The sequence below is a fragment of the Hyperolius riggenbachi genome, chromosome 9 (assembly GCF_040937935.1).
Source record: "Hyperolius riggenbachi isolate aHypRig1 chromosome 9, aHypRig1.pri, whole genome shotgun sequence".
Lineage (NCBI taxonomy): Eukaryota > Metazoa > Chordata > Amphibia > Anura > Hyperoliidae > Hyperolius > Hyperolius riggenbachi.
The window spans coordinates 19,771,907-19,788,599 of NC_090654.1; the positions used below are offsets into that span (position 1 = coordinate 19,771,907).

The following is a 16,693-nucleotide window of genomic DNA, read 5'->3' on the forward strand; positions in this document are numbered from 1 at the left end:
GACTAACTTATTGATCTAATAGCAGTTCCCAACACTGCTGAATTTTGAGCTTGGGGGACTTGTGATTTTTGTACACAGATGACATGAATTTGGGACAAAAGCAGCTAGGATAACTATATGGGTAATAAAAAGCAAGGAAGCAAGTTTTCATATTGTGTTTTATATCAGTTTGTTACTCCTCTTTAACATATTAAACCTTAAAAAAAAAAATCATACCACTGGTCTAGAGAAGGTAACTTAGTGCAAACATTTTTCCTGTTTAAAATATTCATTTGAGATGTCTACTGTACAACCTTCAATGGAAAACTATATCACAAAACACCCATACATCTTTTAAGGTTTATACTTTTATAATCATAAAAATAAACATTTTAAATAATTCTGGAAAAAAAAATATAAATATGGTTTTAGTTCCCTATATGCTTTCATGCCTATTAGTCACCTTGTGACACAGATCTACTTTGTCTTGTTAAAGAGGAACTGTAACGACAAAACGGCCCCTGGGGGGTACTCACCTCGGGTGGGGGAAGCCTCAGGATCCTAATGAGGCTTCCCACGCCGTTCTGTGTCCCTCGGGGGTCTCGCTGTAGCCCTCCGTACAGCTGTGACGCAATATTTACCTTCCTGGCTCCTGCGCAGGCGCTCTGATGCCTCTCGGCGCCGAAGTAGGCGGAAATACCCGATCACCGTCGGGTCTGCTCTACTGCGCAGGCGCAAGTTTCCGGCGCCTGCGCAGTAGAGCGGACCCGACGGAGATCGGGTATTTCCGTCTATTTCCGTGCAGAAAGTCGCCACAGCGCCCCCGCTGGAGCCAGCAAAGGTAAATATTGAACTGACAGTCGGCACAGTCGCCGGCTGTTCGGAGGGCTGCGGCGAGACCCCCGTGGGACAGAGGACGGCGTGGGAAGCCTCATTAGGATCCGGAGGCTTCCCCCACCCGAGGTGAGTACCCCCCAGGGGAGATTTTTAATGTTACAGAGTCTCTTTAAACACTCTATAACAAACTAGTTTAATCAGCATATTAAATGTGTGCTTTTTTTCTTTTGTAACAGATTAACCCTTGTGACTTAAGGCCCATACACACGTCGGATTTTTTTAAACGACGGGTCGTTTTGGACGTCCTGTCGTTCAGTCTTCCGGACGTCAAATCGGGCGTGTGTACAGTCCGTCATTCAGGTGATTAGACGTCCAAACGACCCGTCGTTTAAAAATATCCAACGTGTGTATGAGCCTTTAGGATGACCCTGGGAATGCACATTGAGGAGGGGGGGGGGGGGAGGTGAAAAATGGAAAACCCACCCTCACAAAATATGTTCACCACTTCCTGCAAAATGGACCTTTTAAAACGGTCCGTTTCGCTGGGCAGATGATCGAGATACACCAGCGGGAGCGCACACGTACACATGCGGGAGCGCGCACTTACACATGTGTGCGCACGCGCACAGCCAATTTCCACTGCCTATGGGTGGTCAGGAAGTGGTTAAATACTCAATATAGGGAATGAAGAAACATAAAGCTACTCATCTGATCCTGGTTGGCATCAGTATAAGAAAAAACTGCCACAGGTCACACTGAGTGCAGAATTAGGGACAGTCAATGAGATGCTGATCATTCTGATCTGATGCAAATTTTATGCAGTTTGGAAATGAACCAATCGAATGGACTATTTTAAAGCTGCATATATTTACATAAAATCTGCATCAACTTCAAAATATTAGCATCTCATTGGCTGCCCTTACTCTGGATCAAGGCACTCCTCTTTCTGGTTTGGTACGGTAATCTCCTATTCTACGAGGTAGCACTTATTCCGCACTGCAGAACCATGACAGCTTCCCTCCTGCGCTATTTTACTGCAACTGCGAAAAAAGAGGACCTGTAGTGAAAATAACGTAAATAATATATACATTTTTTCCAATATTCATTTACAAATTATCTAGTCAAGGTTTGCCCATTGTAAAAGCTTTCCTCTCCCCGATTTACATTCTGACATTTATCATAGGCATCAACATCATTAGCATTAGTCCTGTCAGGTGCAGTTGTTTGGAATCTTTAGGTTACGGAGAGTTCTGAAGTCAATAGAAAATATAACTGGTCTCAAAGAATGCTTGGGAAAGGGGGCAGGAGGGGGGGGGGGTATTCTGAATAGAGAATTAGCTTAGGCTCTGATATCACTGGGTGGGTGGGGTTACACACCAATATATAGCAACATATAGATATAGGAAATATTTAGGATGTTGAAACCAGGGAGAGTACCAATAAAGTGGGTTCCTTGAATAATTTACTGCATTGTTATATATGTCACTACAGGGCCTCTTTACTGCATTCTACTATATGTCACTACAGGGCCTCATTACCGCATTCTACTATATGTCACTAAAGGGCCTCTTTACTGCATTCTACTATATGTCACTACAGGGCCTCTTTACCGCATTCTACTATATGTCACTACGGGGTCCCTTTGCTACATTCCACTCTAGTCCACTACAGGGTCTCTTTACTGCATTCTACTATATGTCACTACAGGGTCTCTTTACTGCATTCTACTATATGTCACTACAGGGCCTCTAAGTTCTTTACATAGGATATCTGAACCAGGATAATAAAGATCGTAGAAATGTCAATGACAGGGAGGATTCCCAGGGATCATATAGAATCATTCACAGGGCAGCGTGCTGAGAAATGTTCAGGGTAAAGTCTAAGCAGCTGTGTAATAGACGTGTCATAGGGGAAAACTTCATTTCCCTACTTATCTTCCAGATTAGTGCACATTACATTGAAGCATGTAAATGATATTTCCTTCAAGTTTCTTGTAGAAAACCGGGATTAATCACCGAGGTCACTGCGGTTTTGCAGCTTTTAATGTAGGAGGAATTTCTTGCATACAGTCATGTCTGAAAACAAAAACAAACAAAAAAGTATTTTTATTGGTAAGCTATTGCCCCGAATGAATGGGTAATGCTGGGAGGAATGGATAATGCTGGGAGAAGGGTGGATAATGCTGGGAGAAGGGTGGAGAATGCTGGGAAGGATGAGAATGCTGAGAGGGTTGGAAAATGCTGGGAGGGACAGGGAATGCTGGGAGGGGTGGATAAAGTTGAGGGAGGGGTGGAGAATGCTGGGAGGGGTGGAGAATAGGAGGCGGAAAATGCTGAGAGAGTTGGAAAATATGGGAGGGGAACGGGGAATGCTGGTAGGGGCGGAGAATGCAGGGAGGGGCAGAGAGTGCTCGGAGGGGTGGAGAATGCTGGGGGGGGGGCGGTGTCAAAAATGTTGGGAGGGATGGAGAATGTTGGGAGGGGCAGAGAGTGCTTGGAGGGGTGGATGATGCTGGGGGGGGGGGTGAATGCTGGGAGGGGTGAATAATGTCGGGAGAGGTAGAGAATGCTGAGAGGGGGTGGAGAATGCTGGGAAAGGTGGAGAATGGTGGGAGCGGCTTAGAATGCTGGGGAAGGGGTGGAGAATGCTAGGATGGGTGGAGAATGCTGGGAGCGGCTTAGAATGCTGGGAGAGGTGGAGAATGCTTAAGGGAAGGGCGGAGATTGCTGGGAGGGACGGAGAATGCTCTTAAAAAGTTCTGAGTTCAGGTCCGCTTTAAAGTGAACCTCCAGACTAAAAATCTACTCAGCAGCACTGAAAAGGCTTGGTGTTTCTTTTAGTTTCACAGCATCAGAACTTTGTTTTTCTTACCCAAGCCTCATTTTTAGCTGCACAGAATAAAACTGCCCCGGGATTTTTCCCCTGATGCTGTGCAAAGCTTTTCTGCTTTTTTGGCACAGATTTTTTATTTTGAATTTGAGATCTGAAGCCTAGCGCCTGCAGCTGGGAGGGGTGATCAGGACACAGGACAGTTGGAACTGTGTCTCATGCTCCCAGTCACCTCCTTTCAACCAAAAAGATGGCTGCCCCATGGAATCACAAACATTTGCCTGTTCTTTTAAAACAGTTTGGGTTAGGAATTATATTACCTATCTATTTTAATTAATATAACTAACGTAACTTAATGACAGTATGTTTGTTTAGGCTGGAGTTCCCCTTTAAAGAGTAACTGTCAGGCTGCAAAAGCTAATTTAAACCTCTATTCTCCTGTGTTAAAGAGTTTAGAAGGAAGCCAAAAAGGCAATACTGAAGTTAAAAATCTCTCTTACTTTTGATGTGTGCTGACAGCAAGGCTCTGTATTCCCAAGCTCTTAAAAGGACGAGAGGCCGCATAACATACAGCAAAGCATTCTGGGACCCTTCCCTCGGCTGCTAGTGAGAAGTTACAGGGTCAAGTTACAACAGCATGTAACTCAGTCCAGCGCACAGCACTGATAAATCTCTGGGCAGAGTACACTGCAGGAGTCCGCTATTGTTCCTAGCCACATGGCTAATTAATATTCACTGCACACTAGTGTTATTCATTACCAGCGTTTGTGAGAGTGGAATCATCAGGAAGCAGGGAGGATATGACATCACAATTGGCTTCATAGGAGACAGACAAACATGGAACCTGCCATGAGCTGTCAGGAGCATCATTCTCTGCAAAATCTATATAAAAATTCTGTGAAATCCAAACGTGGACAGTGAAATGCATATGTAATGTAAGTACAGCCAATATTTAGCTACTGATATATGTGTTTATTTTCTCTGAGACCTTATACCTAACAGCTCCTCTTTAAACGTAATTTCCCATTACCAATGTTCTGCATTGCTTTACCTTACCAGTGTTGTAGGAGTCAGGATGTGAGTAGTAGGGTGGCCAGTTCCTGGATTTGCTCCCTCTGCTGGTAGATATAAGTCTGGGTGTCCCACAACATGTTCACCAGAACTGCATCGCTGACCTCATCCAGCATCACATCGGTCTGGAGTTGTGGGCTGAATCTGTGCCAAGCATAAAGAAAGAATACGAATTGTAAATATACAGCATACGGTGTCAGTTGGTACTCTGTCATTTCACATGCTGGGGCAGGTTTGCAGACACTGGAGGAAAGATGTGAACTGATATAAATCATCTCTATATATAATTTCAAAGTGTCCCTGCGTCCATCGCTGTGTCAGTGCTTTTTTGCACTGTGCTTGTGCAGGGACAGATGCAGAGACACTGGCAAGAGCCAGAAGAGGCGGGCGTGCGTGCATGCGTGCATGTGACATGCGTGGCGGACGTGCGCGCGGAGGGTGCGTGCATGCGCACGGCGGATTAGTGACAGACCTAGCCCGTTTTTAAATGGGCTAAGGTCACTAGTTTAGGATGTTCTGTAACAATAATACAAACAGTAAATATCGAAGCAAGAAAAAAGGGTGCAGGAGCCCTTTTGGAAAAAAAAAAAAAAAAAAACGTCGCCACCACAGGCACCAGTAATAAAAGCTGCATTTGTGGCAAGAAAGGGAGATTCTGGCGGGTGGCAGCAGCCGCTATCGGGTGTGGAAATGTACCTTCTTTGCCGCAAATGGCGGCTTTTATAATGGGCGTGATATACGGCAAAGCAGGTACATTCGGAGCCTGGAGGCACCCGATTAGCGGCATTACACTAAAATATTGGCGCACAGAGGCGCCCAATACAATTGCAGACGGAGGGGGCCTGGGGAAAAGCAAATTGCAGCATTGCATAGTGGGCACAATTTTGCCGGCTAGAAAGGCAAATTTAGGCACATAGTGTTGGCCACTAATCGTGCCCCGAAATGTATCAGAACTCTGCAGCGGGAAGGGGTGTTAGGGTTTACTGGGGATTTAGGGTTAGGCACCACCAGCGGGGTAAGGGGTTAGGTTTAGGCCCCACCAGGGTTAGTTTAGAGTTAGGCACCACCGGGGGGGGTCTTAGGATTAGGCAACACAAGGGGGGGGGGGTCTTAGGTTAGGCAATACTAGGGGGAGGGTCTTAGGCATCCTGGGGAAGGGGGGGCGGTCTAAGGGTTAGGCAACACCAGGGGGGGGGTCTTAGGGTTAGGCAACATTGTGGGGGTCTTAGGGTTAGGCAACACCGGCGGGGTCTTAGGGTTAGACAGCACCAGGGGGGGCTTAGGGTCAGGCACCACCAGAGGGGTTGTAGGGTTAGGAACTGCCAGGGAGGAATCTTAGCGTTAGGCAACACCGGGGGGGGGGAATCTTAGGTTTAAGCAACACCGGGGGGGTCTTAGAGTTAGGCCTCACCAGGGGGGGGGGGGGGGAGGGTCTTAGGGTTAGGCACCACCAGGGGAGGGTTCTGTGTGAGAGTAGGGTTAGGTTTAGCCATAGTAAAAAAAAAAAGGTTAATATTACCTATATTTTACTATTAAAATACAGTCGTAGAACATCACTAATATTACTGATATTCTACTAGATGGCAATGCCCTGCACCCTTTTTTCCAGGCGCCTTTTTCGGGTACATATTATTTTGTCGGCGCTCACTTCGGCGCGGTGAGAGCCGAATGACGGCTCTCACCACTGCCGCTAAACTCCGAGGCGGCGTTAAATACTATTCCCCCTCCGAGTCGTCGCAACTCGTTGGGAGATGGAGTTCGCGGTCTGGCAGCCGAGAGCCCCGAATTACTGCTAAGTGCCCCGCGCAGCACAACATTGCTGCTATGGGGCGCCCAGTTTCGGTGTTCAGCTCTCAGAGCAACCCGCCGAAATGAACTGATCCGGCCTTTTTCATGTGTGCGTAAATGCAATCTAGGTATCAGTATTCCCATACGTGTCCACCGTCTCTATTTCCAATAAATGTTACAAACGATGGTCCGTAAAATGCTAACACTGTAAATTAAAATTAAGGACTGATTTTGATTGGGTCAGTTCCAAATTGCATACTATTTGCATTGGATCTGCATGCAAAGCGCGATTTGCGTCTCATTAAACATCCTGAGTCTCCTCCTCGGTAGGTAAAGCAGAAGCTGCCCAATGCTCACCTGAAGTAAGGGACGTCTATCATCTCACACCATGCCTGAGCCCTGCTCACCGCCGGACCATCCGAGTCTGTGCACTGACAAAACAGGACAATAAATGGAAAAGTGACAGAATGTAAGATTATGTTGCTTGGCTACACTACTTTACAGCCGATCACAAAAAAAATGGGAATTCAATCACATTTCTTAAAGTGACACTAAAGCGAAAAAAACAAAACAAATTATGATATAATGAATTGGTTGTGTAGTACGGATAATTACTAGAACATTAGTAGCAAATAAAATAGTCTCAAATTTTTATTTTAACCACTTCAGCCTTCAGTCGTTTTCACTTTATGCATCCGAGCAATGTTCACCTCCCATTCATTAGCCTATAACTTTATCACTACTTATCACAATGAACTGATCTATATCTTGTTTTTTCCGCCGCCAATTAGGCTTTCTTTGGGGGGTACATTTTGCTAAGAGCTACTTTACTGTAAATGCATTTTAACAGGAAGAATAAGAAAAAAAACGGAAAAAATGCATTATTTCTCAGTTTTCAGTCATTATAGTTTTAAAATAATACATGCCTCCATAATTAAAACTCACGTATTGTATTTGCCCATATGTCCCGGTTATTACACCGTTAGAATTATGTCCCTATCACAATGTATGGCGACAATATTTTATTTGGAAATAAAGGTGCATTTTTTTCCGTTTTGCATCTATCACTATTTACAAGTTTAGAATAAAAAAAATATAGAAATATTTCATCTTTACATTGATATTTAAAAAGTTTAGACCCTTAGGTAAATATTTACATGTTGTTTTTTTTTTATTGTAATGGTTTTTTTTTTTTATATTAAACATTTTATTTGGGTAGTTTTGGGCTGTGGGAGGTAAACAATGTGTTTATAATCTAAATGTGTGTTAATTTTTATTTTTTTTAAATTTCAGATGTAGTATTACTTTTTGGCCACAAGATGGCGGCCATAAGTTTGTTTACATGACGCCACTCTAAGCGTAGCATACGCTTAGAGGGACGCACGGGAGACGCAACAGCCAGAAAAAGCGGAGCTTCTGAGAGAAGTTGTCGCTTTTTCTGCGGGGGAGAGGAATCAGTGATCGGGCACCATAGCGTGCACGCGCGCGACCGGCCGCGGGAGCGCGCGGATGCGCACATGGCCTCAAAGGCGTAGCTAGTACGTCCAGGAGGCCAAAGTAGTTAAGTTATATAATTTTTTTTTAATAACATTGCATCATTCTCTAATATTTGCAGTTTACACACTACTCAGCATTCTAAATGATTTCACAGAGCAGCCTAGTGAACTTTTGAACTTTCATCTGCAGAAAAAACAAAATACAGTGACAGACACTTGAGATAATAAGTTTCAGAAGACAGAGCTCTCAGTGACTTTGAAAGTTGTGGAGCTCAGTGGTACTTTGGCATAGATAACAACTGGAGTTTTTTTAACTCTTCCTGTACAGGAAACACAGGAAACAGCTCTTATCTCTGCTGCTAATGTTTTATTCCTTAGCTGTACTACACATACAAATCATTATATCACAAGTTTATTTTCACTTCAGATTTGCTTTAATCGAAAAAAAAACACCCTATAAATTGCCCTGTACAATTAATCAATTTGACTGAAAATGTTTTAATATATTGTGTGGCTACCTTTACAAATATCAGTAGTTAAACTACTTCTTCTTCCTGGGGCAGTATATTTATGCCCCACGGGACTTCACTTACTGTCCCAAGGGCATTAATACTCATCTTCTGCCACGGATGCACAGCCTGCGCACCCACGCTCGCCCCGTAGCGGTAGTTACAGGACAGATTGATGAATGGGAACACAAGTTCCGGATGCAAATCTAAGTGCTAGATTTATGAATAATCTCTGCTGTAATGAACAGCAGAGACTTAGATTTTTATGCCATAAGGGTATATTACTGTTATTTTTGCAAGTAAGACCTTGTAATTATTTATAGGCTACAGTGAAAAAGCAGGAAAAAAAATACACCTTTATTTCCAAATAAAATATTGTCACCATACATTGTACTAGGGACATAATTTAAACATTTTAATAACCGGGTCAAATGGGCAAATAAAATGCGTGGGTTTTATCTACAGTCACGTTTTATTTAAAAACTATAATGGAAAAACATAATTTTTTCATTTTTTTTTTTACGTCTTATAAAAGTGATTGATACATACACAGTCCACCACCATCTTGCCGAGCTCTCTCGCTCCCACCGCAGCCTTCATCACCTCCCAGGGGTTCGATGGTCGGAACACATCAACCGAGCTGACCTGAATTTGGGGAGGTTTCCCGGTGCCCAATGAGACCACGACTCCAAGTTTCTTTACCTGATCACCTCTCCCCTACAGAAAGCAAAGAGAAATAGGATATTTGTCAATGCTCTTGTTATGACGAATTACCACGTAAGCAGATAATCTGTTTCCTTTCACCAGGATTCCTCGCATGATAATTTTTTTCAGTACAATTTCCCTTCCTTTTTACCCTGTTCACGTTCAGTCGTTCATTGTGTATTTCTGCATGTTTGCAGATTGGATTTCCACGATTGCCTTTTCTAATATTTTTGAACTGTTCAATAATGTTCTGTGTGTGCAGTGGAGATTTTACGTATTATTTCATTTAAAGAAATACTGTAGGGGGGGTCAGGGTAAAATGAGTTGAACTTACCCGGGGCTTCTGATGGTCCCCCGCAGACATCCTGTGCCCACACAGCCACTCATCGATGCTCCGGCCCCGCCTCCAGTTCACTTCTGGAATTTCAGACTTTAAAGTCTGAAAACCACTGCGCCTGCATTGCCGTGTCCTCGATCCCGCTGATGTCACCAGGAGCGTACTGCGCAGGCAAAGACCATACTGGGCTTGTTCTATACACCCCTGGTGACATCAGCGGGAGAGAGGCCCCGGATCGCAGGCGCAGTGGTTTTCAGACTTTAAAGTCTGAAATTCCAGAAGTGAACCGGAGGCGGGGCTGGAGCATCGGTGAGTGGCTGCCCGCCACAGGATGTCTGCGGGGGACCATTAGAAGCCCCGGGTAACTTCAACTCATTTTACTCTGACCCCCTACTACAGTATTCCTTTAAAGCACACTTGACCCGAGGCAAAGCTATCTGAAGTAGGCAGGAGTTATGTTCATGCTGGATCCACATACCTCGATGGCCTTCAAACCAGCTGGATCGTGAACTTCATAGGAACACAGTGAATTGGACCGGAAGGACATCGAGGGTGCTGACAAGAGTACAGGGGGCTGGAAGAAGTCCCAGGTAAGTTAAATCCTTTTGTTCCCTTTGTCTCAGGTTTACTTTAAAGGACTTCCGAGGCGGGATATTAAGTTTAGTTTTACTTACTTGGGGCATCTTCAAGCCCCTAGAAGTCATTTGGGTCCCTCGCCGCAGCTCTGGTCCTCTCCGGGGTCCCCCTGGAGGCTTCTATGGATCACCGACCCACGCTGGGTTTTGCTTGCGCATGGGCGTGCTCCAGCCCGAGAATGTGTCCACGTCATCGGGAGCGTACTGATGACGTGGGCATGCTCGCACGTACATGTGCAGAAGATGCTAGATGCTTAGAGCCTGCCAGCAGGACCCCCAGGAGATCCAGAGCTGCGGCGAGGGACCCAAACAAGTAAGTGAAACTAGATTTAATATCTTGCCTCGGAAGTCCTTTAAAGAACAAGAGACACCTATGCTAACCTAGAAATAAAAAACACATATATAAGTAGATAAATGCTGCTTCTACTTACATAACAAATGTACTGTGCTATCCACGTAACGATTCCTGTGAATTTTATAAAGGAAGAGCAGAGAATCCTACTCTAGGCAGTGGCCATCTTGCCAAACTAATGCTGACATCATTTCCTCCCTGACTCTTGTTTTCCCCCCTCCCTTCTCTTGCTCATTGTGTATTCATTAGCTGCCCTCCTCCTAGAGTCTTTTTTTTATTTACACATCCAATCACTGAGTCACCTCAGCCTTGCTTGTAAACACAAGTGATCAGCTAGGCAGAGAAATAAATGGAAGAGGAGGAATATATTATAGATAAAAATAACTCCCAGCATTCAAAAGAACTCCCAGCATTCAACTTTTTGGCACTGTTTGGCACTAGGGCCAGTGCTCCTAAAGTATGTGATAACTCCAAACCATAACAGCAGAACACGTTTTGAATGCAGGATTAGCATCTTTATCACTTAATACACTCAGACCAGTTGCTGTTGAAATTAGATTTTTATGGTGACAATACAGCTTTAAGGTAAGGAATGGGGCGGGGATAATGAAGGAATAAGAGGGTGGTAAGAGGGGAACATCACCGCAAATAACACCTACCTCTTCCTGTCTGAAAATTTGACTTTAGCCAAAGTCACATTTTTTTAAAAGCGATTATGGGAACCAGGAGGAACAAGAAGAGGAATGGACAATGCACAGAAGTACATGGGTGAAGCATGAACATTCCTCTGTGCTCCCCATCGGTAGCTTTGTCTTGGGTCAGGTGCGCTTTAAGGTTTATATGATGCCCGGTATAATCCCATTAGCAGCCCACCAGGGTTCTGCATTCAGAATACATCCCGCTGTGTCAGAGGTTCCTCCTCACCTGACGTTTCAAGCACGTGTTGTATTCGTGGATCTCCGTCATGGCGTCCAGGGTGGGATTGTTTGAAAGAAGCCCACCATCCAGGAAACGGCCCATTGGGCGAAAATAGGTGGGCGCGGCACCACTGGAGCGTGCCGCGCGCCACACCAACTGCTCTGTGTTCAGAAGAAAAGGAAAAGCAGGAAAAAAGGAAAGGAAGAGATAGAAAATGAGAGAAAAAGGAATGGGGATTGTAGAAAAGGAGACAGAAATCCCATAAAATGATCAATACATAAGCATGTGATCACTGCCATATTGCGATAAGCTCTACATAACTATGGCAAATACATTATGTCAGAAAACTGGAATCTAATCTGTTTTTTGGCAGGGCTAAATCTACAGCAGCTCTAGTGGATGATCCTCCTTCCGGCATTCGACCAGAGAGGATAGCGCTAGTCATACCTTCCCAGGATAGCTCTAAGTTTTCCTCTCCCTCTTCACCTGTAAGTGGTAAGTACTCGTCACCAATGCAAAACAAGACAAAACGCTTTCACAGAATAATCCAGAGACAACTGTGGAACTTCTTACAATTAACAGCTCCCTGTTGTGCACTCTCCTCTCAGTAAAAAGAGATCAGACTCCAAAACAGTGCGGAAAACCTTGCAGCGCCTACAAGTATGTTTGTTACCATTTATACTTGAGTATAAGCCAACCCCCCCAACACACACACACACTTTTACCATTAAAAACAAGAAAAAGTGACTGACCCGAGTATAAGCCGGGGGTGAGAAATAGAGGAGTACTCTCCACTGTACTCCCAGTCAGGAGAACCTTAATAAATATAGCTAACCTGTGCTAGCATTTCCAGTTACTTTAAAAACGGTTACAGATTTTAGGGTCATCTTTCTTGCACAGCAACTGCTTGTTCACAGGAGTGACTTGGTGGTAAAAGGATAACGAAAGTGAAAAGAATATAGAGGATGCCATATTTATTTCCTTTTAAACAATGGCAATTACCTGGCAGCCCCTGCTGATCTATGTGGCTGCAGTAGTGTCTGACTCATACCAGAAACAAGCATGTAGCTAATCTTGTTAGATCTGATAATGTCAGAAACCAGATCTGCTGCATGCTTTGTCAGGGGCTATAGCTAAACATTAGCTACCTAACGACTGTGTCACGCCAACAGGCGTGAATGCGTCGGCAGTCCCAGGACTGCCTAACGCCGATTGCCGTCAAGTCCCTGAGCTGTAGTTTAGGAGGGAACGCGTGCATGATCGCTCCCTGCCAGTCCACGGAGCAGAGTCTGCTAGCTGCGATCATGCCTAGCAGGCTGTTAGTAAACGATAGGGGAAAGAAATCCGCTTTGTTTACATACGTACAGCGCTGCTATCTAGTGCAGCACTGTACAAGGGGCACTCGGCTGTCCCTCAGAGTGGCAGGGGATCGAAGCCCTCTCATAGGCCGATGCCTATGAGAGGCGGAGAAGAGGACGGATTGCCGTCCTAAGCCAATCAGGATGGGGGTGGGAAGGAGAGGGAGGGAAAATCAGGCACAGAAACCCTGAAAAAACAAACAAAACACAGGATCGCAGAAGTGATCAGACACCTCCAGAATAATGTCCTGTTAAGGACAATAAAATGAGGTAATATGCATTTGTGTGCTTAGTTATACGGCCGGGGGGAACAACCAAAGTACTGTACATGCCCATACCGCTCCAGTCTGGCAGGGGGCGGCCAAAATACATGTACACCTATTCTGCTCTGGTGTGGGGGAGGGGGGAATAATTCTGCTCTGGTGTAGGCAGCCAAATTACATGTATATACATTCTGCTCTGGCTCTGGGATAAGGGGGGGGGGGGACATGCAGGAATTCAGTCCCCATCATGTTTCCGCAGTCATATGGCATAAGGGGCACTTGTGGTGAGACAGAAATGATCTGCTTATGGCGGGGGCACTCAGGGGGAGGATTACATTTGGTTGCGACTCGAGTATAAGCCGAGATCCCCACTTTTGGACCACTTTTTTTTGTCCCAAAAACTCGCTTATACTCGAGATTGTACGGTAATCCTTATAATCAACTTCTGTGCAGCTAGTTAAAGCACAGCTGTAGCAATGAAAAAATAAAAAGTTTGATACTTACCTCAGTAGCTGGAAACTTCTACATGGTCCACAGGTTTTTCACATATCCTCCTGCAGCCCACCGTTCCATTGCAAGGTCCCTCTTCAACTTCAGGCCACGATTCCGGCTGTGGACTGGGCATGGATGAGTAAGGCAAGCACATGTCCAGTAGAGTGAAGTCATTTGTGCAGGACTTTAGTCTTCCGTGTACGAGCGTTTCGATCTACTGGACTTTACTTGCGCTTGCCCAGTCCTGATGCGCTTGTCCATGGCCCGGAGCGTGGCAAGGAGAAACCTATTCAACTCAGGCTGAGTCAGATAGGCAAAGTGGGAACCTTCCCTAATCAGAATCAGAATCAAGTTTAATGGCCAAGTACAGGGGTTTGTACCTGGAATTATTTTTGGCACAGACAGGCTCGAGTAGTACACAAGACAAAATTATATAGATATACAGTATCATACCCGGCCAGTGTCGGGTGGATTGTAATTGTAATTTCGGAACAGATGTATTTCGGCCGGATGTCTGTCTGACATTACGCCGGTTACCATTACCCTGGAAACGAGGAATACTGCACAGAAACAGTGGGCCGTTTGAGGAACCAAGAAAACTTTGGACCATCTTTAGGAGAGTAGTAACCTCTGTAGTTGGGAGGAGAATGTAGGGAAACTCCATCTTCTTAATATCTATTTTTTGACCCAAGGAATAGCTCTGATTCACTTTAACACTTTAAGTTTTGTGTACCAGTAAACTGCCAGTACAACCTGTAAACAATCACTGGTGTTATAAGAAAACCTTTGCAAATGCAATTTTGGTAAAATGTTAAAGTCCTACTCAGCATTCAAAAAATAGTTTTAATAAAAAAAATAAATAAACAAGTGCACTGCAGGATTACCGTCTGGTCTTGTCACAGGCCGGAATGTTGCGACGCTCTTGAAGGTTGGTTCCCGGCCAGTGTCGGGTGGATTGTAATTTCGGAACAGATGTATTTCGGCCGGATGTCTGTCTGACATTACACCGGTTACCATCACCCTGGAAACGAGGAAGGCGAAAGGTTACTTGAAACTGAACAGTACATAACGCACATGGGCCTGTCGTTAATTTGTTGGTTTAGAAATCCAGCTACTAGTGATGAGTGTAATGTACTTATTTTGCATAAAAAAACAGCAATCATGAGTATTACATGTTTTTACAATTTCAAAATTAAATTGATTTCTCGTAATTCATTTGTTAAATAAAATTAGGAACACAGCAGTCGAAAACAAATTTTCCAATCAACTGAGAAAAGACTGCACAAACTGTAATGGTTAGGAGTAATAGGGGGGATAGTCAAGAATATTTTTCAAAAAGACCTTGCAGTATTTGAGAAAATCAATTTGAAATATTTTTTTTTAATCCCGGTAAAATTACAAATTCCTGCATTACACTTTGATATATATGGATTTCCAAGTTCTGTATGCACATTTTATACGTTTTAATAAAACGGACAGCATGAGACAGCCCCCCCCTTCCGAGCCTCTTTAACCTCTTTTCACCCATGCAGGTTGGTACAGCTAGAATTTGGAGCTCTGCATCCTGAGCTATACCAGCCTGCATGATCCTTAAGGTGTGTGTGTGTGTGTGTGTGGGGGGGGGGGGGGGGTGCATTTAAAGAGAGCAGAGACAAATCCACCCCCTCTCCTCCGAAGCCCTTGACCCAGACTTTGATCTGCGAAACGCGTTATCATTCAAGTGTCTGGTTTCTATTAAAAATTGTATTACTTTTTTTGGGCTAACCCCTATTTTTAGAGGTAAGCCTATTTATGTATGTTTTATCCAGCTTACATTATCCCATCCACACATCACATCTCTCCCTCCCAGTAATACAGGTAGTCCTCGGGTTACGTACGCCCGCTTTACAAACGCCCCGCCGATACGAACGGCCCGCCGATGACGTCATCGCAAGCGCCGGATTTCTACGTTTTACATGTTTTTAAGTAGTTTAAAATTGACCTAAGGACGCCATGTGTGTGGGGGGAGGTGAGCAGCTACATACCGCACACCTCCCTTGCCCTGGCGTCACCCTCTGCCTCTACTAAACACCTCCGTATCATTACAGAGATCTGCGTCCTCTGACGCAGGCTGGGAGGCGACCAGGCAGCAGAGCAGTAACAGTATCCGGGTCAGAGGACGCGGATCTCTGTAATGATACGGAGGTGTTTTGTAGAGGCAGAGGGTGACGCCAGGGCGTCTTTAGGTCAGTGTTAAACTACTTAAAAACTTTTAAATCACAGAAATTCGGCGCTGTCCCGACTTAAGGACAGATTCAGGTTAAGAACGAGATGACAGTCCCTATCTCGTTCGTTAACCGAGGACTACCTGTACTACCATCTACTGCCTGGTGTTAGAAATGGTCAATAAAATGCTAACAATTACGATTCTATTCTCCGGTACGAATGCAATGCGTACTGTACTAGAATTTGCACTGAACCGGCCAATGAAAACAGACTCACTTAGGATGCCGCACATCTGTCATTTTAGTGTGTTCCCCAAATTCCTTCTTCAGGAACTCCTCCAATGGTGCAGACTCGTACGGGCGAGAACCGCGAAACACCTCATTCTTCATGCGGAAGTATAAGCAGCGGAGGTATTCCATGGACTTTCCTGTCAGCACAAAATAAATACTCAATAATAAAAGTAATATACACCCGATGAGTCACGGAGTGACGAAACATGTTGGGCGGAGTCTGGATGCGGAAGTGAATCCATTTGGAGCAGAGTGAGGTTCTTCTTGTTGGAGGTTTAAAAACAGTTACCTTAAACTGCAGTATAGTAAAAAAAACAAACCGCAAGATGTCACTGTGTGTAAAATGTGAGGATGATCTTTATAGGATTGTTATTTCCTGTCTTTTTATGTTCCTCTCTGTTCTAAGGAAGCTGCATTTCCTGATGATGGTGTATGCTTTATCTCTGCACGTATTCTTCAGTAAGAGTTCCAGCTTGTTATACTAGGTGCCTATCTGAGTGTACAGAACACTCTGATCCAGTGCTTCTGAACGGGGGGGGGGGGGGGGGGGGGGGCAAGCAAGGCTTAGCACGTGGCAACTGCATGTTACCATGACGGCAGACACACTGCAGAGAGAGACTGCCAGTGGC

The 16,693-nt window shown here is 44.7% G+C and overlaps 1 protein-coding gene across 4 annotated transcripts in view; it reads right to left on the reverse strand.

Annotated features, from left to right (window-relative positions):
- Positions 1 to 964: 964 nt before the first annotated feature.
- The window catches only part of PLA2G6 (phospholipase A2 group VI), a 51,498-nt gene continuing 35,769 nt past the window's right edge, over positions 965 to 16,693 (reverse strand). For 3 of the 4 annotated variants that reach the window (XM_068252089.1, XM_068252088.1, XM_068252090.1), the window contains 7 exons: positions 16,051 to 16,201; positions 14,454 to 14,590; positions 11,463 to 11,617; positions 9,059 to 9,226; positions 6,862 to 6,935; positions 4,702 to 4,860; positions 965 to 2,891 (listed from right to left, as the gene is read on the reverse strand). In XM_068252089.1, coding sequence (XP_068108190.1) covers positions 4,716 to 4,860; positions 6,862 to 6,935; positions 9,059 to 9,226; positions 11,463 to 11,617; positions 14,454 to 14,590; positions 16,051 to 16,201 — 830 coding nt within the window. In that variant the 3' untranslated portion in view covers positions 965 to 2,891; positions 4,702 to 4,715. Of the gene's footprint in view, positions 2,892 to 4,701; positions 4,861 to 6,861; positions 6,936 to 9,058; positions 9,227 to 11,462; positions 11,618 to 11,667; positions 11,943 to 14,453; positions 14,591 to 16,050; positions 16,202 to 16,693 lie in introns of those variants that run through there. The other variant, XM_068252091.1, reaches the window with a different exon arrangement.